General features: G+C 44.9%; 1 protein-coding gene across 1 annotated transcript; it reads left to right on the top strand.

The window, feature by feature from the left end:
• Positions 1–449: 449 nt before the first annotated feature.
• On the top strand, positions 450–4,672 carry LOC118266977 (probable G-protein coupled receptor Mth-like 1). The gene is given in 5 exon segments (XM_035580670.2): positions 450–1,502; positions 1,505–1,871; positions 1,966–2,044; positions 3,539–3,862; positions 3,950–4,672. Coding segments are annotated over 5 exon segments (1,842 nt in total). The 5' UTR covers positions 450–803; the 3' UTR covers positions 4,323–4,672.
• The last annotated feature ends 21,881 nt before the right edge of the window (positions 4,673–26,553 follow it).

Below are 26,553 nucleotides of genomic sequence, written 5' to 3'. Positions count from 1 at the left end.
ATTTATTTTCCGACAGAGTACACAGAGACAGAGATGTACAAATTATAAGAAACTGACCTTTTGCTAATTACTTATGTTAATTTTTTTTATAATAAGGGTAAGTATTACTATTTCCCATTTTTTCAGATTTATACAGACAGACTTCGCTTGTGCTGGGTAAAAAACCTTTTAATGTGTAACCCGAGTCATGCCCGAGCTAAGAATCGAACCAGAGACGCTCGAAACGCTCAGTTTTCAAAATTCTTCAGTAGGTCCTAAAATACGAAACGTTTGTACTTCCGCGTTAATGAGTCGTTACATTTTGATGGAAAAATACTTTACAATACTTTGCTGCTTGCTCTGGTTTGACTGGTTTACACAGACCCAAGCATGATTCGAAGGCAGCATGTATTGTGTGCGGTGTGCGCCCTGTGCGCTGCGCCCTGCTGTGGGCAGTGGCAGTGGTCGGGTATTGTGCGGTAGTGTGCACGTGCGGGTCGTGGCGCGGAGGGAGGGCGCCGCGCGCCCGGCCTGCCACTCGCTGGTCGCAGTCGCTAGTCGCTTTAGTATCGCGGCCGTATTCGGTGGGAGAGGCCGCGTCGGTTGCGAATTTCGCTTTCGTACACGTGTTATTATTATCCCAGTAATATCACACGAAGTTGTGTGTAGTTGGACAGTTCTCATTTATTTGGGATATTTCAGTGTCTTGTGCAATACATTGTGTAAAAGAAGCGTACAAAAGTGTACTGGACGGCGGCTTGCGATGCCGGCTCAGCGGCTGTCTTGTTGTCGATGCGATCGGTGAATAGTGAACTCGTTGCGATATGTCATTCTTCGCTAGGTGCCTGTTAGCGTGTTGTGTGCTGTGGGGGGTGGCAGGCGACGTCAAGCCGGAGCTGTCGATGCTGCTGGTGTCGCGCTGCTGCCCAGAGGGACACGTGCTCACTGCCGAGGCGCTGCGTTCTCCCATACTTTCATCGACAGTGGTCGCGGCGCCATGCGAACAGGTGGACACGAATGTTACCTGGTCCCCACGAGTGTATGCGCTAAAACGGAATCGCACAAACCCAAATGACACGGGATTCGTCACGCTTGGCTATGTACCGCGTCATTGGCGCTACGAGTGGGGAAAGCTTCCAGACTGTAAACCCTTACGAGTGCTACCGGAGTACGCGGCGCCCTATGCCCTGCTCGCCCGCAACGGGGCTATGATGATACGTGGAGTTTCGAAGCCATTGGACCTGAAAAGATATTGTTGCGACAAGACTGCAGCACTGGTGTGTGCGGATGATACGTCGTGGAAGTCGACCAAATGTTGTGCAGAAGGACGAGCCTTTAACGGCACGCACTGCGTGGAGCAGGCGGAGCGAGCGCAGGAGGCGCTGGAGGAACTGCGCGCGCTCACCGCCGGCTCCGACAGCGCGGGCGCCGCGGGCGCCGGCGGCGCGGTCGGCTTCGGCTGGCCGCTGTGCGGCGACGGCTCGCGCTACGCCGTGGCGGGGCAGCTGGCGGGCGCGCGGCTGGGGCGCGCGGCGAGCTGGAGCTGCGCGCGGCGGGCGGCGGCGGCGAGCTGCTGGCGGGCGGCACGTGGTGCGCGGAGGCCGTGCTCGGGGAGGCGGGCACGCGGGTGCTGGCCTGCGAGGCGGAGGCGCGGTCGCAGCGGCCGGCCACGCAGGCGACGCGGCACGCCCTGTACGGCGCGGGGCTGGCGGTGGGCGCTGCCTTCCTGGCGGCCACGCTGGCGGCCGGCTTCGCTCTGCCGGCGGCGCACCACGCGCTGCACTGGCGCTGCCAGACGCACTACGTGGCGGCGCTGATGCTGGGGGACGTGCTGCTGGCCGCCACGCAGCTGGCGGGGGACCGCGTGCCGCCCGCGCTGTGCCGCGCGCTGGGTGAGTGACTGCCGAAGCCCCGACTCCCCGGAGACGCCTGGCAGTGCCCGCGGCTGTGCTCACCGAAGTCTCGTTTGTTTCATGTGCTGTGTAGCGGTGTGCATGCATTTCTTGTTCCTGTCCGCATTCTTTTGGCTCAATACGATGTGTTTCAACATCTGGTGGACCTTCCGGTAAGTATTAAGCGCCTAGTTCTCCCTTACTGTTAATATATTTAGGTATTTTAGAATGCTACATGTAGAATACTTATTTGTTTACTGCGCTAACAACTATTATTACACACCTAATCCGCCGCATAGTGTAGCCGCCAGTCTTACAAAATATTTAGAAAGAAACATATACATATATTAATTTGGTATCAGGCACGATGCACCAACAGTGTTACACGTAACTATAAAACGTAGGTACAAAAAAGCTATATTATACATAATATGTCGGAGATAGGAAATATATCTCACTTTCGATATGTCTGTGAAAGGCGAATCTCACTTCTGATGTCAGGAATACTTGTGGGCGTTATGTCGTGTCGTAGGTAGCAGTGAAATAATAAAGTCTTCGATATGAAACTATTGGTTATTTCTGTACATTGTACTTTACTTTTTTTTTATCAAAATTTTTATTAGGAGTTTTTTCCTAATAGGAACATGACAGCCCCATTATATGATACAAAATACAGTACATAGAAAGCAGCTAAACCATGTTTAGCTTACCCTTAATCTTAAAAAATAAAACAGAGATCTAGCCTCGGGTGATAATGGAGATGCCAAAATACTACTAAAAAAAACCAATATTAAAATTATCTAAACCAAAAATATTACTTATCTGAGACTTAATTCGTCTACACTCATATAAGACATGATGCACGTCCTCTATCACACCACTCACAGCACAGCTGGGCGACTCGATTCTGCGCATCAAAAATCCGTATCTGTTAAGCGGCATATGTCCGGATACTTTACTTAAGCTACTGATGAGGCCGGCATTTCCTACCGACTACTCTGAGAAGAAATGCAGATGAAATGCCAAATGCAAATGAAACAAACTCAGAGGACTTAGTCACTTTCAAAGTAAAGCTATGCTTAACAAAGTACATCAAAGATACTTCACTGTTACAATATCCAACTAACAGGTTACAGACTAGGTACTAGGTAGGTACAGAGGGAACACGCGACGGTTCAATATTCGACCGCACTGGTCGGCAGCTGCACGAGCCGTGCAGCTCAGCCGATGAATCCTTGACTACGATCTAACTATATCTCCCTTCACTTTTATTAAAAAAGTGTTATTTCAAAATCACTAAGCCTTATAATCCGCCATAAGAGCAGGACATACGCCAGGAGGACTGTTTGTGTAGCGGTTCGTGAAAACGGCCCTTAAAGTTTAGAAAAATGCAGGCTCCCGAATTTTTGTTCACCAGAGGAGCTAGTGTGATTCTCGTTATTCGTCCAATAGGGAATTAGTAAGTCTCACACCATTGGACGTTTAAAATTTGACAGTTGCAGTGATTGGACAAAAACCCCTTTTGTTACATCTGCGTCATCTGTTGATCAAAAATCCGGAAGCCGCATTAAACGCAGACGAGATATTGCGTTGCGTAGCATCGTCGCACGGTCTCGTCGTGTGTCGCGGCGTGTAGAGCGGGTGTGAAGGAGTGTGCGTGTGTGCAGGGACTTCCGGCCGACGTCGCTGGAGCGCGGGCAGGAGGCGTGGCGGCTGCGCGTGTACATGGTGTACGCGTGGGGCGGGCCGCTGCTGCTGGCGGGCGCGGCCGCGGCGCTGGACCAGCTGCCGCCCGCCGCCGCCGCGCCCTTCCTGCGGCCGCGATTTGCCGTGCAACGCTGCTGGTTCTACGGAGACATGGAGATCTTAGTTTACTTCTTCGGACCTGTGGGCGTTTTGCTACTCGTCAATCTGGCACTATTCATTTCGACCACTCGCCAGCTCACCTGCGGCCTCTGGCGGCGCGACGAAGTCAAGTCCACTTCTGAACGGTGAGCTATTCGATATTTGTGTTCTTGTTAATTTAAATATGCATGAAAGTTAATACAAAGTCACTAGAAACGTATTATAACTTGTAGGGCGGCTCTGGGTCGCGTGTGTGCCAAGCTGGTGGTGGTGATGGGCGTGACTTGGGGAGCCGACGTGGTGTCGTGGGCGGCAGGCGGGCCGGACTACGTGTGGTACGCCACGGACCTCCTGAACGCGCTGCAGGGCGTGTTCATCTTCCTGGTGGTGGGCTGCCAGCCCCACGCGTGGGCCGCCGTGAAGCGCGCGGCGGCTGCGTGCTGCGCGCGCGGCCGGGACGGGGCGCAGGCGCGCGCCACGCACTCCTCCACGCACCTGCCGTCCTGCGGGGAGTCGCTGACGCACACCACGCCGGCGCCCGCCTCGGCCGCGCCCCCCGCGCCCCCGACGCCCGCCCCGCGGGTCCCCATGGAGACAGTGTGCTGAGTGCCGTGTCCGACTATACCGAGACTGCAACTGACTGCCGAATTGAGGCTTGAGCTTTAATGTAAAGTTATGTACTTAGTCATAGTGAATATTTATTCTTCAGTATTATTTTGTATCTTCGTAACGATTACGATCGCTGTTGTCGTATGATTGACTGTTGATGATGGACTAGAAGCGCGTGTGTCTGAAGTGAATTAAGTGTAATCAATGAAACATATAAATGCGACGTGTATATTGTAAGTACGTTTACGTACCGTGTACTGAATCAATGGAAGCTACTACGGAAGTTTTCGTAAAATCTTGCCCTGTTAGATGACTGTTGAAACTAAAAATTAAATGTTACAACAATATTGCGATGTTTCACTCAAGAAAATGCAGTCACTCCTCTGTTCGCGCGTTGATGTCTTTTGTTCATTCAATCGCATTTGAGTCGTCCAACAGTAAAATTATGGTTCTGCTCAATCAAAAACACAACTTTATTTCTGATACAGCCAGGGAGCAACAAATATGTATTCTTTCTACGAATACACGGAGTTAAATTAAAATATCGTATTCTGTTGTCCCTTTAAGTTCGGCCACAACACGTAATGTATTGCTGCGAGGGCAGGCGTGAGTCGAGCAGTTATTGTTATTTCTCACTGTTACCTTGCCGTTAAAGTCGTTATTATATAGTATATGTTTATGAGTACATCTTTCTTTATAATAATACTTACGTATATAAGAAAGTCATCGAGATCGAAACGATACAAAAAGAGCTTGGGGTGTGTTCTAAGAAAATAATACAATGAATATTGAATGTACAACTTAATTCGGCTGCATGTATGTTCCCGCGTCGCGACAAACTGTAGGATAGATTCTGATGATTTAACTTTCAATGGGTTCACATTAGTGCTCTGACGGTACATATTATGCACCGAGCACTGGTAGCCGTACGCCGGTAACTCCCAACCTTCACAAGGAATGCTTTCTCCTTACTGGTGTACGGGGGGGGGGGCGCTCGCCATTCTGAGAATGCGACACATTGCACCGCGCCGTCACACACTGGTCGCGCCGTCCTCGGCCTTTGTTCGTGCGGTGTGCATTCCGGCGATGCATTGTTTTGAGAATATTTCACAGAACGAGTATCGGTTGCCTGAGCTGGTCGCTGCTCGCTGCACTACTCGGTACTTGTGGCTGCGCTCGGCTCGGAACGTGGAGGGCTCCGTGTGTTTGACTGCTTTACTCAGATTAGTGATAGGATACTTTTTATCCCACGGGAACGCGGGCGATGTCGCTACTGTACATATAAGTAAATGTATTTATTTACATACAAGCCACGGCTTAAATATTCCATTGTTATCGATAATTTGTCTAATGATTAATGTAATCATGTGATATGTTCGTATATATAGCTGATAGTATACATAGTAAATTGACGTTATATTAATTGGGTTTTAATGGCTTTAATCCAAAGTAATGTATAAACTACAAACGTAGCACTGAACACATACACACGCACACACACTCACACACAAACACATACACACACGCGCGTGCACACGCATTACTGGTACGCATATACCGGAGGCGATGACTGCAGGAGTAGTGGTGGTGTACTGGCAGTACTGGCAGTAGTGGCAGTAGTGGCAGTAGTGGCAGTAGTGGCAGTAGTGGCAGTGGGGCAGAGAGCTGCGAGCTGTGGTCGCGGTGCGCGGCGCGGCGGGCGTTCGTGACGCGGTAACGGTCACGAGCGGCTTGACTCGGCGCGCACCTCGCGTCCGCTGCCCGGGGCAACAGTCCGGAGCTCTCGCCGATACACTTAAATAACAATTCGATTTCTTTTTAAGATTCGCCTTACGAATCGATATACCGATGACTGCACTAATCCGAGGATCCGATACGATGCACGCCCTAGGCAGGAATTATTTCATAGTTAAGACACGCAGGCCACTAGAATATCGGGCGCCAGAATTTTCTTCTGACCTTTTCTAAATTAGATTTAGGGTTGGCACCGAGTCTTAACCACGTCCGACCGAATGTCGGTATTTTACATGAACAACTGCCACCAGCCCAGACCAGCTACCGGTTGATACAAACATACATACATCCATGGATCATTACAAACTTTACATTTATATATAATATTAGCCAGACATATCTCTGCACAAACAGTTAGAGCAATCTCTGTGTGTTTACTTGTAACGGACCCTAGAAACGTCACGTTTAATCGAGGGCTGCTTGTGTGTGTCGAACAAAGTGCAGATAACTAGAGTAGAGCAACATGTGAGCGCGCGCTACTGGCAGGACAGCTGCCGATAACTACAAATAATGCGCCTAATTAACACATACTTAGATAAGTAGTGCAAGGCGACAGGATGGACGAAGTGCTGGCCGCCGGCCACGGATGCAAGGACACTGTCCGAAATGTATCCGATTCAAGCACACAAGCACATGATGTGGCATCATAGAAATAAAGAAATGAAATCCATTTATTTACAGTACATCATGAGACAGTAGAGCATAGTGGCGCGCACAGTAATAGTGTAAGATAATTGCCTGGTCTGCGTTAGAACGGGTACCTATGTAGTATTCTACAGCCCCTCACGACTCGCGGATGGTAAGTAGCCGAAGGACATGGACAATAGTGAGTACCATGTTCCATGCAACTAAATATTAAACCACTAAGTAAATAAAACAAATACCCACAGATACCCACAACGATACAATACCAGTAGGATTATTATGAACATACGAGTAGCACAGGATATAGGATGGAGGTATAAGACAAGAACGCATGTCACGTTACATCCAGTTTTTATGATTTATGATCTGCTCGACGCGTGCGCACGACGCGGGGTAGGTAGAGTCTACAGTTCGATATGTAAACATTTAATGTTTCTCATATCGCCAATGTATTATGCATATTCCTTGGTGCCTATTATCTTTATTAAACAATCCTCACCCATTGTTGGTTGGACCGTTTGTAAACATTTTAAAGAAGACATTTTTAGGGATTTATCTCAGCTTGAATTAACTAGAGTCGACTGTATTTGGTTTGGAACCGATTTGATCCTCCTCACATCACATCACATAACCTTGTTCTATATATTATGTATATAAACAGAACTACTTTACTAGCTAGGTATATTTGGATAAGTATGTACCGTATTTATGAAATGCGCTGCGTTAGATAACTTATTTGCATAAAATGTGCGGAATGCGCCGTGAAGGTCGGCGCAGCGAGAGGACCACAGACTCGGGTCACTGACCCACTCACTTAGCGGCGTCAGCTAGTGAGTGAGTGTGTGAGCTAGTCTGTCCCACATCATTATGTTTATTTAGATCTAAAGCCATCCAACAGCCACTGAGCCACACCCTGTCAGCCTCACAGTGGGGCGATCGTCTCGTATTATTCAGTACAAGCTACAACTGTTCAGTACGACGATGTATTGTTCACTTTGTTGGAGGAGCTTTCTCCAGGAACACATTCGCATAAGTAGAGAGAGCTGTACGTTCCTGTACTATAGTCCTGACCAATGTCAATGTTTCGGTTCACTTGCTGAGTATGCACAAATACTGTTCTAATTTAACCACAGTTAGCAGAATGCGGCGCACTGGTGCGTGTTAACGAGGAAGAGGGCACGGCACGTGACGTCATCGGCGCGTCCTTGAACCGTGACGTCACGGCCACACACAAGGTCGCGCGCACGCACCGCGCTCCCCCCCGCCGCCCGCGCCGCGACATGTCCTGCCGGCGCCGGCGGCCCCCCTCGCTGCCTGCAGCTGCCACGGTTGCTGCTGCTTGGCTGTCCGAGCCGCGCCGCGACCAGAACACACAGTTAACAAACTATGGCTGAGTGTGATGAGTAATCACTGACATTGTTATCTACCGCTTTTCCGTGTAATCACTGAATGAAGAGGCATTCGAAGCTGTTGCAATCTTAATATAATTTAGTTCCCATAGACAACGCCAAGTGTGTCGAGAGCTGCACGGTCGTGCGCATGCGCCTCCCGCGTTATGTGAAAGTACCTCTGTGTAGTGTTTACTCGAGAGCCGCTGCGCCTGCGCCGGCGGCTGCTTTCGCCGCAGTTCCCGTACTACTGCGGCTACGTGCTGTTAGTGCGCATGTCGAGCCTCGGGCTAATCCACCCTACTTTCTAAAAAAGCTCGCAATACCTTGTACAAATTAGGTTAATATTGTATGGGGTTCAACCCCCATATTATTTTTTTTGTCGATAAAATTAGATGTAGTACTCAGCCTTAACGCACCCCTATCACATTTTATAACCTGATTTTTTATAATATTTTTTTTGTTAACTGTACATTAAAGCAAATTAGGTTATGGTCCCAGTGGACCGATTCAGAAATGTTATCAGGCGACTGGGACCGCGGTCCCAGCTCTTCGTGGTCCCAGTCGCCTGAATCCTCGTAATTTGTGACTGAGGTATGTATATGCACAGTAATAATATACTAATAAAAGTTGTGTATTAACTTTATACCAAAGGCCGCCCGCTGTAGGTGACAATGTGTGTTAATCAATAGCACTAGGTACATACTTACCTATAACTTAGACATAGTTTAATTTAAACTTGTTGCACAGTTTTGCGGTTAGCGTGCGGTTATGTGTGCAATGTGCATATTATCAGTGTATACATTCGACGTGACTCCCGCGTCATACACATGGTACCGACGTATTCTAGAACAATTATTGAACCATTGACGAAGGCCGCAGATGTTGTGTGCCACGGTACACCTGTACCAGTGTACCAGTGTACCAGTGTACCAGTGTACCGGTGTACCAGTGTACCAGTGTACCAGTGTACCGGTGTACCAGTGTACCAGTGTACCAGTGTACCAGTGTACCAGTGTACCAGTGTACCAGTGTACCAGTGTACCAGTGTACCAGTGTACCACTGTACCAGTGTACCAGTGTACCAGTGTACCAGTGTACCAGTGTACCGGTGTACCAGTGTACCAGTGTACCAGTGTACCAGTGTACCGGTGTACCAGTGTACCAGTGTACCAGTGTACCAGCGTAATGTAGTCGTGGTGTTGTGCTAGTGGTGGCGGTGTGACGACACGCGGTATGCAGGTGAAAGTGTGTGGCGAGCTGGGCCGCGTTGTGTGTGTGCGTGTATGTGTGTCTCTGTGTGTGTACACATACAGTACTCGCTGCCAGCCCTCATTCCTGGAGATGTATATAATATGTATGTTATCTGCCTCAGAGGTTTCTATAACAGCAGGATCTTCCTTCTTGTTTCGGACGGATCAGTTACCCTAGCTGCTGTTACTACCGCGCACCGAGGACCACAGATCCCTACATCAAGTGGATATTTAATATTACATCATTTTGTAGCCTAGTGACTCATCATTATTCAAACTAACCCACAATACAGTATTTTTAGTTGTGAGGGGGGGGGGGGGGGTTGAATTTAGCTTATTGTTGGCCGACCTACAATGAGTACACAAATATTTAAGCCTAATTACAAGGTGGTTTCAACACTTAACCGACAAAACGGTCAAACAACACTCTCTGTACCTGTCGTATATTATATATGTTGTAGTAATGTTGTACTTCGTGTGGTGTGTGCCTGCGTATAATACGGTAATACGGTACGTTATGTGAAAGTCATCGGTGGGAAAGTTCGGCGTACTGTAATTACACGCTTGTTGAACGTCGGAATCCAAAATACTGACATGTCCGTCACTCGTCACATCTCCACCGCGCACCGCTCGCTAGCGCCACCTGTAACTATAATAGCGTACTATATCAATAACCACTTTCAAAAATGACGAAGTGGTTTTAAACTTAGTTTTTATTCTGACTCTGCAGCTGCTGTGTAATCCTTGTGTGGTCCATTAATTGTGGATTCGGGTCTGTTTATCATGTCATCAACTTCCTTCACTCCTTTTTCAATATTCAACTGTTACACAATTTAATGAAGTAGGAAGCCACATTACTCAACCTCTTCGCAGCATCACCGACGTTTGTTTGAGATGAGATAAGTGGAATTCGTAACGGTATCGACAGATCTGTTACTGCTGCATCCTTGCTGCCACGAGATAATTTACCAATAGAAGGTTAGCGCACAAGAAATTCTGAAGACAACTTCAGCTGTCGTCCAACGAAGCTCGAGAGTGCTCGTTAGTGATTACAAAACCATTCCACCATCGAGGTGCAGTTTTACATTATCTCTACTTTATCAGTAATTGCAAGAAGTACGGATTTGTGAACGATATAATTATGTAAACAGACTTGCGCCTATATAGGGTGTCCCTGTCGATAACAGGACCATGTAAGGTTCCAAATGTTAAAGTCACTGAGTCTGGACGTGTGCAGTATATTGTTACCATGTGATTAAGTTATGGCTCGTGTTCACGGAGTCGACGTGCGACAGGCAAAGTATTGCGTCTCTAGTACAAGTATACACATACATGCGCTGGTCTCATCTGTTTGCCAGAGTATTAAGGAAGGAGTGCACGCAGTGCGCGGTGTTTGTGCAGCGATAGCGCGGCCACCTGACGCTGATAACGGACCACCACGCTCGCCGCGGGCCGAGGGCTGCCAGCCTACACAACTTGCTCAGTCCTTATGTATGGCAGTAGTGGCATTTCATTGCGCATTACGAAGGATTATAAAATGGTATACACTTTGCACATTATTTCTTAAATTCGACACGAAGTAGTAGTCCGGAGGAATCGTTTACTACTAGTCCAGTGTAATCTAAGCATACGTTAACTGACAGTATGCAAGTCAACTGACAATGTTAGTTATTATCATGTTGAAAATCATGATCGACCTTATCATATCCAGTAAAAATTATTATTGTATGCGATCAATCAATTCGAAAATATAATATTTAATATCTCAAGAACTCCCGAAATGGTGAGAGACTGTGTAGCGCATTGACGAATCAATGACAACACAAGAACGTTTTTGAAAGATTCACACCATTGTACACAATGTCACACCATTGTACACAATATCACACATCGATCGGATATTGATATCTTTTAATATTTCATAATACAAGCATACAAAATCTATTAAAATAACCGATTTTTAAGAATATTTTAAGTGTGGGAGAGCCATGCTTCGACACGAATGGACCGGCTCGATCGGAGTGATACCATCCTACAGAAAACCGACGTGAAACAACGCTTACGTTGTGTTTCGTTGTGTGAGTGAGGTTACCGGAGGCCCAATTCCCCTCTTCCCTATCACCGATTCCCCAACAAGCCTTAAATAAAATTCGTAACTCTCAAAAGGCCGGCAACGCAATTGTAACATCCATGGGCGGCGGCGATTGCTTACCATCAGGTGATACTGGCGTGTTCCATAAAAAAATGACTTCTTTCGCCTAGGGCGAGGCGAGAGGGAGTGTCAGACTCTTACTGACTAAGAACCACCCCGTTTCTACTCTTGCTGTTTAGCCCGCTAGGTAGTTCGCAGCTCCGGTCTGTGTGTGACTGGAGTTATGACAGACGGGACATTAAAGTTAGATATTACATTCAAACTTCTTATAATTATGTATTATGAACCATTATGCATGCTTGTGTACTGTACACTGTACCACAAACGTTGGAAGTGTACAAGTTACCTGTTCTGTTGGTGTGTGCGTACTACGCGCGAGTAGCGGAGGCGGTGAGCTTTTGAAATTTGTAACAAACCCCCCAACGGAGGCAAGCGACTGGTTGTGCCAACAGTCGAGACATCCGCCGCCCGACACTGGGCGGCCGTACTCCCATGGTACCGACGGTAGGTACTCCCATTGTACTGACCAAGCCACACCTAGTTACCTACTTGTACCTGTAAGTAAACGTGACATTTAGGTTTATTCTATAATCGCAACTCGCAGTTACTTCTGTCGGTACTCGCATGTGTGTTCTTTGTTCATGTCGATCCTTTACATTTACACCAATTGCCGGGTGGTGCGTGGCATGCGTGTGGCATTGTAGACAATACCTACAATATCCAGACAATGAATGAAATTAAGAAGAATTTTGGTTATCGATTACTTGATTACAATATTGTGAATATACTACGTATGTCCCTCCGCTACTGACGCACTTCGCAGTGCAATACAATAAATGTGTGAGTTGTATTTAAAAACCGGCACTCGGCCGGAGTTATCGATCGTATAAATTTTGGTCATCCGCCACACCGGTCGCGATGGGTAGTGTGAATACTTTATGCTGAGTACTGCGAGGTGTGACTAGCTGGCGACTGGCGAGCTGGCGAGCTGGCGAGCCATTCATTGTATGGAATTGTGGAGTTCTGGCGTAATGTACAGCTCTCCCGTAGAGCTGTACAAAATCACTTCTACTGATTACTACACTTTATTTAAAAGTTACAGGTTGCAGGTAGAACGATTATCTCAAAGTTCAATCATCGCTCCGTAATGAAGTAATGGGATTAGGGAGAGAGTGAATGCAGTTTATTTAGTCAAGTGATCAATGTAATGCGGACTCGCGGAATGTTGCAAAGGCACGCAGTGCGGAGTGCGGAGTGCGGAGTGGCCGGGCCCGGGGGACTGGTCGCCTTCCTCTTGTAAGTACTGCACTGCGGCGTCTGCCCCACAACACGGCCGCGGCCGCGACGATCACATAAATGCACAACGTGTCCTTGTCACACATGACTTCAAATTGTCAATGTCTTCAGCCGACGGTTACATATCTAATTCCTTATTTTCATGTTCCAATGTTTTGACTTTTGACACAGTGTTGACAACATGCGAGTTATATTGTTCAAATGTCATTTGATTAAATATTTTCACGTAATTACAATCGTGTGCATGAGTTAGGCGCACTAGCTGCACAGTGTACGTGTATGACAACACTTGTTGTTTACACTCGAGGAGCAGCTAGGAAGCTTATCGTGTAGACCGTTCACAAATTAACGCCATGTGCATTCCGAAGTGGACGTGGCAGTGTCGTGCGTAATGTTTTATATGTGAGTTTATGTCTGAATGCACTTTGCGGCGACTGATAGGAATAACAGATTGCTCTCATTAAACATCGCTCACAGTATAAACTTGTGCACTATGTGTCGGAACAAAGAGGCGCTGTCTCACGCACACACGCACACACGCACACTACACTGCATGCTAAACTATCCAGTGCAGTATTGAGTGCAGCGCGGCGTTGCATCGGTTCCGCTACAGCTAGAGTAGTCCCTACGCGGTGCGGGACATCGCGGATGTTTACTTGGAATTCTAATAAATGACCGATGTTTACTTGTTTACTCTAAAGTACGCTTCAAATGGTTATTCAAATGATCTAACAATTCCTGTGCGTATAAAAATATTGTCAACACTATAACGATAGTTATTGTTATTGATCATGTCTCTATTGTTTAAACGACCGTTTTTTAACGTTCCGTAGCCAATGGCAGAAAACGGAACCCTTATAAATTCGTCATATCTGTTTGTTTGTCTGTCTGTTTGTCCGTCCGTCCGTCCGTAGGTCACAACCGTCCGTCACGTCCGTCCGTTTCAATGGAAACTTTCAACGAAAATGGGTTAAACAAGATATCATTATTAGTTTTTAAGAAATAATACATTAAAAAAATACGCATATAAAACTTTGTCATTCATACAAACACTATGTAAAACCAAGTTATTTTTTTTATTACAATAACTTTTATATTATGTCATGTACATTTTTTTTTATTGGGACAAGCCCGCCACAACCTCCCATACCGCTGCAACTCCTGTAAGCCACGATCTACAGTAGATACAACCATGAAAACAACGGAACATTGAAGTCACGGCATCGTCCCAGCAATAGAGGGAGTAACGCGTGAATGACTGTCTTGGATCCCGCAACGAAATAAATCCGACAGTTTCCTTGCTCCAAAGGCGGCCCCTCTAGTCTCAGTAGTCGGGGAGCCGACACCATTGTATGGAAGCACACACGATACCCGATGCGAGAGTCTCTCGCAGTAGGTGGACTTCTCAAACGGGCATGCTTACTGATCTACATTAGGAGACAATCTCACACGAAGCAATATCCAGACACTCATGTTTACCGAGTGACATCCACCACCAACTACTCCACCTAGTGAGTAGTAACATTAGCGACACGTACGACTTCCTGCTGGTACGAGTTCCTACTGGTACGAGTCCCTACTGGTGCGAGTTCCTTCTGTGCGTGTCGCTGGCGAGCGCGCGCGTGTCGGCTGGGATTGAATACTTTTCAATAGCCATCACCGAGGGAGGAGTGCGGTACACTTTGTTACAAACTCGGAGGATGGTTTGGACGCAGTGTGGTTTCAAAGTGTGAATATTATGATAATGTGTTTGTGTGTTGTGTTTGCAAAAAACGTTGCCCCACTCTAGGATTTTCTCCGGTGTCGTGGGTGCGTTTACAAACATACAATTTCACATACACACACACACACATATGTTTGTTGGTTACAACCTTTTAACCGTTTAATAAAAAAAAAAAAAACTTATATGTAATTAATAAGTGATCCATTTAAATATTCAGTAATAATGTTAGTAAACTCGATTTGTTACATTTTCGAATGGACGGATGGATGTCTCCCATAACACAGGATCTTCCTAGCATGGGGGACATTAGTCTATCAGTTTGTTGTGCATTGTTTTTCTTTTAAGTGCTCTGTCTGTGTCTTATGTTGTAGTTTCTCTAAATGTCAAATAAACTTATTATACACATGAGACCCAAACCCGAAACAACTATTTGTGATCAAACACGTGCGGGAATCGAACCCGCTACACGTTGCGCGGTAGCCAGTTGCCCAGCCATCCGTCCGTCCGTATGTCACAGCCATTTATTTCTGAAAATGTTAGGCCTACATAGCTGAAGCTATGTAGGTTGATGTATTCCGGTAACCGCTATACGAATTTTGAATAAAAAATAATAATTTAGAAATTAATGGAGGACACTCCATACTTGGAATTGATTCAAAAACATTTTTTCAGCTAACCAATCCGTGATGGCTGTCTATGGGTAGGTCTTAAAAGACATTAAGGTTCCTAAAATCATTTTTCGTCCAAATCACTCATCGTTTGAAACTTAAACGCTTCCAAAGTGGAAAAATTTGTGCCCCCGCCCCTCTAACTTTTAAAATAGAGAGTGAAAAGGTAGATTTCAATAGAAGTTTATAACAAAAATTGGTTTGAACCAGATATCATTATTAGTTTTTAAGAAATAAAACATTTTCAAAAAACGCAAATATAAGTTTGTCGTTCATACAAACACTATGTAAAACCAAGTTATTTTACAACTTTTATATTATACTAGCTGACCCGCGCAACTTCGTTTGCGTGTATCCCGCTACTTCGACAAATACAGTCAACGCACCAACACATATTGGATACTAATTTTCAATTCAATATAACTTCTCTTTCCCTTAACCGCGTTTAAAATATTAAAATGTTTTTTGGTTTCTGTGACTCTTCTTTGATCGCCCCCCCTATCAGTTTTTGGAAAAAATATTTAAGTAATGTACAGATTTTTTTTTGTCTTATATGTATAGATCAAAGTCGTAGTACCTACTTTTTAATATTATTTATAGGGACGCTGCCCCCGCCGCCGCGGCCGGCCCGTACCGTGCCGCAATACTAATATCGTGATATCTCCTAAACTATATGTCTAAATAACACACTGTAAACTGCAAAAATAATCTAAATTAAATGCTCGTGATGATGAACTTACTTATTATGATAAGGATATATGTATTATTGGTTATATCACCAGTTAAACATCACCCAACGAATTAAATGTTTTTGATTCAATACAGAAAAGTAGTTTTTGTGACTTAAATAAAAAAGCTGGATATATGTCTATCGCGGACTTTTTTGTAGAACTTAATAAAGACATTAAGGTTCCTAAAATAATTTTTCGTCCAATCACTCATCGTTAGAAAGTTAAACGCTTCTAAAGTGGGAAAATTTTTAACTTCCTCCCCCTTCTAACTTTTTAAAATAAGAGAGTGAGAAAGCTAAAAAAATATGCTGTAGATTTCAATAGAAACTTACAATGAAAATTGGTTTGAACCAGATATCATTATTAGTTTTTAAGAAATAATAATTTTTCAAAAACCGCAAATATAACTGTGTCTTTCATACAAACACTATGTAAAACCAAGTTATTTTACAAGTTTTATATTATGTCATATACTTGCTGCTACGGAACCTTCTATGGGCGAGTCCGACTCGCACTTGGCCGGTTTTTTTATGGCAGGGTGGAGGAAACCTTCAGAAGGCGCCGAGCTTGTTGGGGATACAAGACTAGGGAGTGTGGGGGGATACGATGTTTACCTCACTAGAACCACCCGGTGGCCATCCTACAACACCTGTAGGTACCGAGTCCTCTCAGTAGACCTGCTCCAGGAGTCCACGCGTTTGCTACCCGCGTACTTATTGTTTGTTAATTAATGATAGTACATATTGTTATTTTTTGTAATTCTTGTGTGTGTTAATTGTGAGCATTTTTAAGTACATCAAAATCCTGGAAATAATTTGTCAATCTTCTGATTGCTTAATAACTAATATGTGTCTGACATACCTAGCTCCCGGTACTATTACTGTAACAGCTATGTAAATGTACCTATATGCCTTGTATAGGTACATACGTTAATGTGTCGCGTAGAAATATTGTAGTTTTTAATCATTTGTCATTTGTAAGCAAAAATATAAAATAATTTCATATCGAGAGCTCAAGATTGCTGATTTGTAAAAACACATTTGTGTTCAAGATTCTCCCTTCGTCCGGCAAGGTCGGTCGTTTGTGGCGCGACATTAGTACCGCGTGAGTCACAGCTTTGTGTTGAACGATAACTGACGAAAAGTGACGGAAGATTGACAATACAAACTCGTACTAAGCCCTCAGTACTCGCAGTACTCGCTGTGGACTCTACGCCGCAGACAACACGCAGGCCACATGACGTGGTCTATGAACAGCTGAGAGCCAGGAGTGTGGTGCCCGCAGCTACAGAGCAAGCCATGAATCGGCCAGATGCACCATAGTTACTCGTTGCCAGACCTCTCGCGCCCGCAGCCGGGACGCGACGAGGTGCGCTAATATATACTTCTGAAACACGAGCCGAACATCCAACAAACTCCACTGCGCGACGTACAACATATCCCACCGCGAGGTACTCCGGTAACCATCGTCGCATGTTTGTGCTGCAGTCGACGCCCAATGTACTCACACAAAGCATCGTGCTTACATTGTTCATCTGCCAATAATATCGTCAACGGTTTTATTCCCCTAAAAATGGCCGATAGATACTGAAGCAAGAACAAAACAATATAATAGTGTAGCCATACAGTATCGACATCTCCGTGTGCACAGCAAATAAATGTTCTGTCCGTTAGGTTCCTTTGTTAGGGCTCCGGGCGCACGGCAGCCGTGTCCCAGTGAGTCACACGTGTACACTGTAGTTACGTGGCTACACAGTGCCGACATAATGCCGCTGCTAATTACCGATAACTCGATACTTCTCATGTTAATGTGGAAACAATGAACACTGCTCATGTGTCCGCTACCTGGTTACATCGCAGACCAAACTAGCCACGGCGCCACCTCACCTCACTGAATATGTGCATCAATATCATTTAATTAGGTATTAACATACCTATTCTACTACGCTACTTATAATGTTAAATGTCTATGTAAATAAGTAATTAGTTGGTAGTTATATGTATTATATATCATTACTATGGGGAATGTTTAGAACTGAAGGCAGTAGTGTACGGAAGTGCGCAGGCGCAGCGCCACACATCAACCAACCGCCCGCCGCCTGCCGACCGGTTCCGAGGAATGCGAATCAGGCGCATAACATGTTCCTAGACGAGACTCAGTCAGCAAACACGCAGGCAGCAAACGACAGCCGTCTCGTTGTAGCGGGAACTACACGCAGTGGGGACAGATACGAGACGATTCGATTTATCTAAACCAATTTTCTAACACAGTCACATACGGTTAAGGAAAACACCGTGAGGAAACCTAGACTTTAAGTTTTTAATTATAAGTTTGAAATCGCCAACCGCCTTGAGCATGCGTGGTGATTAACGCTCAAACATCATGAGAATAGGTCTTTACTCACCAGAGGGCGTTCACAGGCTGTTGATGTGATGTGTAAAACATTATAGCAATCTTCTCATTTCCCGTACATAGTGTAGGAAAACAAATATGTCCAATGCACGCGTTCTACCTGTAATGACGTAAGCTGTAAGTGAGCGGCCACTTACAGTAATGAATCCTCAAGTTGTAAGTAGCACAGCGACAGCGAGCTGTGCGCGGTCGTGCGGTCGTGCTGGTGGGCTCTCTGAAGGATGGGACCCGTTATGAAGGACGGAGCTCATCTGAAGAGGAAGAACCGCGGTGCGGCTATGTATTCCGAGTCCTGTAATGCTCAGAATGTAATGTTTGTGTTACCCAGTAATAGGCATTTAGTCACACCCATAGTGACCGCCAGACAGTCTAGTTACCGGTACCTGTCCGGAATTCATTGGCCGTACTAACAATAGACCATAAAGTGTGACGTCATTTTGAAACTAAACCAATGAAAAGTGAAATCGTGTTATGTGCATCGATTTAAAACAATGTGTTTTTGGCAGGACGACAACAGTTTGAGTCACGGAGACCAGTGCAGAATACAGCCGTAGTCTCGCTTTGTGTTTGTTTTGTATGCAACACGAGTTTGAGACATAGCTAGCGCTAGCAGGCAACGAATGAAACGATTCCTTGTATTGGCCACGGTAGTCGCCGTGCGCCTCGGCACCTCCGCCTGCCCCGCGGACTGTTTACGTATCAGGTTACAGCTCAAGCGCCAGGTCCTTGCTTGTAGAGGTCAGTGACCGGTGACCGCACACGACCGCAAGGATACATACCCTAGCCCTTGTCACAGTGCTCCATACAAAATTTTATTTAATCTCTCCAGTAAAAATTTTGCCCCAGCATTAGGATTTTCTCCAGTGTCGTGGGTGCGTTTACAAACATACAAGTTCACATACACATGACACCCAGACCCGAAACAACAATTTGTGGATCACACAAAGAGTTGCTCCGTAATGGCATCCAATCTACTCAGATCACGGTGTTGGAAATACATCTTCGATCGAACTGTAGTTGAAGTAGCGTAGTACCTGGACGCCGTCACCTTTCACTCGAAGATTGCTAATTATGTGGATATTCTATAGTAAAAGACAATATATACTTTATGTACTAAGAATAGGTAATGATAGAGCAGTGAGCAGGGCCGGCTCCGCGCGCCAGTGAGCCGCGGGAGCAGTGACCTCGAGAGTCGAGTCCGACGCCGCGGGCTCGCAGCCTCACCGTGCAGCTGAGGGCCATTCAGCTCCGCACGAGTGTTGCCGACATCCGTGGCTTTGTTCCTCACCCATTATGCGAGCGCACGAGTACGGGCCTGCCTCGTGAAGACGTTTCATCACAAGAGATTGATATATTTCAGGTGGAGTTGATATTGTCGTGGTGGTTCCGATCCATTGGTGTATGGGAACAGTTGTGAGCCTCACAACATCCGATAAAATGGTTAATAACAGAGACACGAGAGGGCGCGCGCCGCGCGGCGCCAGACTACACGATGTGACGAATGAGAGTTACGTTTCTAATTATACGATTTTACTACTGTTGATATTTATATTGGTACACCAACTATAAATAAATGACAGTTTACATATATATTCCATGTCAGTGTGTAGGTGTGTACATATACACACACATATGTACACGTTGTACGCACATGTTGTAGCCAATCTGAATAATCTCGATCGAGCAAAAAAAGCGGCACGGCCTTACCATGATTTTTTCAAAGCCAACTTCGACTGCCTATAACTTCGTTGTGGATACAACAATGTTTAAATACCAAGCAGGCATTGTACAACTATAGTATATTTCAATTTTAATTAAATTTTAACCATTACTTTTAGAATTATAACTTGTTAAAGTTTCGGAATTTTGTCACTGACTGACAGATCATCAAAAGTACAGGGCACTTTTAACAGACACAGAAGCTTCAAATTTGGAATACACTTATATAGCATCTAAATCAAGGGAAATATCTAATATTTTGTAAATTCGGTCCAGTTTTTTAGATAAAATGAACTGCATCAAACTTTGTACCCATATAAATGTATGAGATTACAAAGTTATTAATAGAGTTACATTTTAATGTTTGATACAGTTACATTTTATTGTTTAATGGAATAATTGAATCTACAAAAAGAAGTGAGGAACCATCAAAAACATTCTGTAAAAAAGCCCAAGTCTCGCACCTCATCAGTTTTTTTACCGAAAAAAATGTGAGATCCAAGTAATACCAAGTCGGTTATTTTATTTAGTCCCTACTTAAGGGACCTTCTGTCTGTCTTAAGTTTTTATGTAAATTGTTATCATAACAATAATTATTACGTTTATTTTACGTTTTAATAAAATAGATTGACTTGGCCATGACAGTAAACTCAAGTATACCTATTTTTGTTGACATCTCCCGTATTATATTGTTGGTATTTACGATGGTCTATTGCACGATACGTGCGATGGCATTACATGGGTCTCACAACTTTTTACGGTAGAAAAACTGATGAGGTGCGAGGCTTGGGCTTTTTTACAGGATATTTTTGATGGTATCTGATATTGTATACAATGCCATAGTAAAATAGTTGTCTAACGACCGTTTTCAAAAACTTATACATCTGTAGATTGCAATAAAACACGCAGAGTTAAGAAAACCTAAAAACATGGCCTGAAAATCTCAATTACGAGTCTACCGAATGTCTACTTAAACCTACAAAATAAATGAATACTTAGTTTAGCTGCACATACATATAATATTATTTACACCTAACATAACACATCCACAGTCATCAAACACTACGCACACATCCACCCTGTACCTGCTACACTCGGCACAATATATACGGTACATCTACTAATGTTGCATTGTCCTAATTTTTATAGTTTCTAAGTTTAATTGTTGTCATTTTAAATGTTTAAATTTATTTGAAATGTTAACTAAAAAACTAATGTGAAAATTTTAAATTTTTTAATTTAAAATTTTCACTTTTTAGTTTGTTAATAGCTTAAATTTAAACTTTAGTTTAATGTTTATTAGTCTTAAATTGTAACTACTAAGGTTATTGTTTTACCAGTGTTAAACAAAAATATGTTCCTAAGAAGGAACATAATTATGTTTTTACACTTTTAATTTGATTTTCCGTCATCGATGGGTTGGCCTGGTGATCTGTAAGACAGGTTCCACCTGCAACAGACACCAGTCTCAAGTTTATTGTACTTACATTATTTACTGTGCATTGCAAGTGATAATGAGAGAAATAAATGAAAAATGAAACTTAAAATGAAATAACAGTTAGAGTGTGAAATATACTTATTTACTAGAATGCTCGCTACGCGGACAGTAAACATGAGGATACCTCCTCCGGTAAGTTGGTACCTAGGAGCACATTTTGTAATCAACCAGATTTTCCAAGTAATAGATAGGTCATGAATAAGATAGGTTACCCAAGCACAGAATCTGCCAGTGATTTTACCAATTCGTAATGATGTTGTTTCTCACGTCACAGAGAACAATCAGTAACAGTCTACGTTCTCTCTCCCCTCGGCCAACGCGGGAGACGTTGTTGGATGATTCCATCCCCCAATAAAAAGGTTGTTTTCCTCGTGAAGGAGTATCAGGATATAAAAATCTTTTTTTACTCCTGGAATATTTTCATATATGAAATATTTTTAATTTCCAGTGACGAAAGAATTTTAAAATCAGTCTATCAATTTCAAACAAACAAACAAATCGATACGTAGTAATAAATAGATAGATAAAAAGGTCAAAATGTATTTAGATCATACGTTCCCGGTTGCGGGAATTATAATAATAAAATATAACGGAAATAACTAAACTATACAGTCATCTGTGTTACTCCACACTAACACACAACATACAACAAAGTATGGCAGAAGCAGCGCGCAGTAGTAGCTGCGATAGGTCGATAGTACTTACAGCTCGAGTGGCTAACGTGCGAATGATTCAATTTTAAATCGATTTTAGATTTATGGCCTCTGTTTCCGTTCTCAATAATTACATTGAAAAATAACAGCACTAGTTATGCAGTGTGTGGTGGCACTTGTGCGCATGCGTCACGCGCTGGCGCCGGCCCTGGCTTCGCGGCGCTCGCGCAGAAAGACGCGGCGTTGTGATCACTCCGCAGCTGGAGTATTTATTGGATATTGACCCCTTTACCGCTGATCCGGCACTACATCACTACATTACTGTTCTCATTACAGATTTGCTTATAAATACACTCGGCGCGGTTGTCGAACTATTCACCCACCCACTGCGCCCCGCACAGCGCCCAGTGGCCGCAGCGGTGACGCGCTCGGCGAAAGTTACGATGCTGTTACATCTCACTTTGTATTAACACTTTGCCACTTGTTTGACAGAATTATTTTATGCGCCATTAATTTGATCTACATCAAACACAATGATGTTTATGTCGCGAGTAAATTTCGTGTTGGCAAGGAACAAATAGAACATAATATAGCTAGTGTCGTGGCTCACGTGTCGTGAGTCCTGAGCCGCCACACTTTGAAGGCACTCTGTGTGCGACATCCAGCGTCTAGCTGTGTTTGTACGTGTATTGCGCTATATTGCAAGCTAGCTGCCTGCTCGGTTGGTTTAGGCAGCAGACAGCTAATGGTTGATTAAACTTGTATTCCATACAATTTGATTAAGTACAAAATAGGACTCGGTTTTACCGAGAACTTACGTCTGGTGAACACAGCTTCCACAAAGCACAAGGCAGCGAGCGACGCGAGTAGCTACACATGTATACATGTACATCCCACTAGTGCACTCGCTGTGCCCTCAATGTAGATACACACATTATTCGCAACGTATGGCAAGTTGTTTTGTCGCGCGACAGAAACGATATACATTTCACGGTGCCGCGGTGTACAATGGAATTTATGTATCTTCTTACTATTCTAATATACTAAGTATTGATATACTATGTACTAATATTATAAATGCGAAAGTTTCTAAGTTTCTTTGTTTCTCCTTTACGTCAAACCGACTAAAGGGATCGACATCGAGATGTTTGGAGCAGAATAACACATAAGCCATAACCTGTTATGCCACAGAAACGCGGGCAAAGCCGCTCGCAGAAGCTAGTATTATCATGAAATGGTTGATATACTGATACCAATATATTTTCATGTTTGCACGGTGCGCTGCCAGTGGGTGCGCGGTGTCGCCGTGGACGTCGCCGTGGTCAATTTATAATTTCAAGATCAAGTCGTCGGATATTTTTATATATCGGGTTCCTCTATTTATGTCACTGGTGTTGTTTTATGTTTCCTCCTTAATATATTAGGTACGCACGATACAATTATATATTTATAAAGTGGAAGTTATTCCGTTTATTATGACTACTCATTGCATATTCATGATTATTATAATGGGAAGATTTGGAATCTGCTGGAGAAGGATCTCATCTCGAAGGAAATGTTTTAAAAAGTGATCGACAGACAAGCAGCCGCAGGCGCAGGCCGCGAGGTGACCGGCTCCACGTGACGCACCGCTCGCGACATAAGCGGAGTCGGCACATCTTCGGCGCGTGAGTGAAGTATTCATACGCATACGGCGCTCGTTTTGCAATACTATTGAGGTCAATGATATCGAATTTCGGTGAGTCATTGATGTTCATGTTGCAAGTCTCCGAGTGACGCGTGTACCGTCGCACCCAGACACAGAGCGCTGTCGCCCACGTCGACCTTGCCACTGATGTATCGAAGGGCTATTCACTGCCACATATTTTTGTCGTGTTTACTTTTAGCGCGACCACCAGTAGTCGCGTTGTCGCGCCGCGTCCAGCCATCTGTCACGCTGTTGTACCCGCCTGCACGCTCAATCGCACGTTTTGACATTACGAATTATTTTATGAATTTCATTCGGGAGTTTTATTCGAATATTTGTCGCAATCCGTGAGCCACACACGAGCAGTGAGCAGTATATAACTCATGAGTTATTATTTAATTAGCGTCGCTGGCTCGTTTGTAAGCGCCGCGCCGTGACAGGTTAACGACCGTATCTCCAATACAAACTATCTCTACCAAGGTACATTGGAAAATAAATGTTTGATATTTGCGACAACTGCACTTCGCTTTTCCTTGTATGTAAATCAGAAAGCCGGAGCAGGCGGCGCAACTTTCTCGACAATGCCCTTAACAAGCTCCTAACATTGTGTATATCAGTTGGTGCAGCACACAGTTGCAGTGTGCGTGATTGCAGTTATTAATGTCGCGCGCTGCATAAATGGAGACAAACACTTAGCCTCGAGCCCGGCGCGGCCGACTCGGAACCTGTTTCACTCAATTGGCTGCCAGTACTTGCGCGCGACGAGCGACGAGCGACGACTTACTAACCGGTGCATTCCTCTATACAACATATTACTTTGTTTTCAACAATTATATAATAATGAAGGATTCAAGGAGTAACCGCCTTATATCCTCACGGTTGCATTTGTCTGTTAACGCTTTATTTGAACGTAATAACCTCAAAAACTACTGATTTTCAATCAAACCAATAATTTACTAAGGCTTTGACTGCGAGAGCGAAGCCGTGACCTGGGAGCTGTTATTGTATATTTGAGGAGGTGATGCAGGCGGTGCGGCGGTGCGGCGGTGCGGCGGTGCGGCGGTGCGGCGGTGCGGCGGTGCGGCGGTGCGGCGGACTGGAGCCGAATACTAACAAATTGTGCGGAACCAGTGCGCGGCCGGAATGCGTGGCGCGGATCCGAACCCTGGCCTTCACTGTCGCTGAATTACATCCGGTGCCAGCGCGCAGCGGTCCCATGAATTAGCAATATTGCTTTAGGGTAAACGGAACAAACATAAATAATGAGCACTGACACTCTATCCTGGCGCAGCAGTGCTCCGTGCGCGGGCACGTCCATCTATTACTTACAAGCATATCCCTGTAGTATGGCCCTTGTAGCAGTTGTAGCATCCTCCCAACGTGTTGTGGAACAGTTACCGCTGCTACTAGTAAGCCCATCATTTGGTACAATGTTATCTATATATCTATTTTGGTGGATAATTAGTTTAGGTTCAGGTGCTAGTGTTGCGACATCTAGGCGGCTAGATGCTACAGAGAGGTAATGGCCAACAAGCAGTCAGTGCAAGCAGCCGGGCGGCGGCGGGCGGCGGCGCCATGTTGGAATGTCGTTAAGATAGTTGCGAAGGATGTGTGCGCGACACTAATGACGCGCGCCATCAACTGGTGAGCCTCTACTGGGGCACAGACCCGGGCCTGCCAGCCCACGGCGATACAATAACTACGGTACAAAGAAGGAAATCTAGTAGGAGAATATAATAATATCTTCTACTAGAAAAAGTACTTATATTAGGTCCCGGGGCACACAGCTTGAAATATTCCCCTCGTGTTAGTGCTTCATTTGTTGTCCATTTGCTAGTATCGGCCTGCTTTCCATTACAGTTGCATTGCAACACGTATCGTTAACTTTTGTATGGAACTTTTTGTTCGTGCTTCTGAAACGTAGGCCCCAGGCACCTATTGTGATATTTGTTATAGTTTCATAAAGCGGGTGTTGCAGTGTACACACCGACGTGTCTGGCGCCTGCCACACTGTGCGGGCGGGAGCGGGCGCGGGCGAGACATGGCGCGCGGCGCAGCCTGAGAGCGTGACCTGCGTGAGCTTTGATCTACGCCCTCCTCCTTGCAGATAAACTAATAATAAACGCGTACATCGCACGTCGCATCATGTGCAGCGTTATCGCTCGTACTATGCTTATTATACATCTTCACGTACATAAGTGTAAGTAGTAAACCGTTAGAACAAGCATCAAACCTGTATCACCAAGTCATTATGTGTAGTTAGTGTGTGTAGCCAGGATTCCAGGCCGGGGGATTGAACCCTGCAAACCCCACGAAGGCAAAGGAAGCAAAAAACTAGTTAAACGGCTGTGAGTGATCAGTGGATAGCTGAGGTCGCACAAAAAATACACATCGCTCGAAATTGTCGGCGCGCAGTGCGCGACCTCCGTGTGGAGTGGTTCCGTAGGCGCGGGCGTGCGAGGCGAGAGGGACACTTCCAGCCGACCACGACGCTCACGTAAATAAGGTTTTACTTTAAATAAAGAACGTTTCTTGTTGCCTACATATGTACTTACTACTTTGGTTTGGTTACACTTTGGTTAAACGTACTAACAAGAACATTGGAACAT

This window comes from Spodoptera frugiperda, chromosome 23, assembly GCF_023101765.2.
Source record: "Spodoptera frugiperda isolate SF20-4 chromosome 23, AGI-APGP_CSIRO_Sfru_2.0, whole genome shotgun sequence".
Taxonomy (NCBI): Eukaryota; Metazoa; Arthropoda; class Insecta; order Lepidoptera; family Noctuidae; genus Spodoptera; species Spodoptera frugiperda.
The sequence above is the reverse complement of the archived record's forward strand: the minus strand, read 5'-3'. Positions and strand labels throughout refer to the sequence as shown.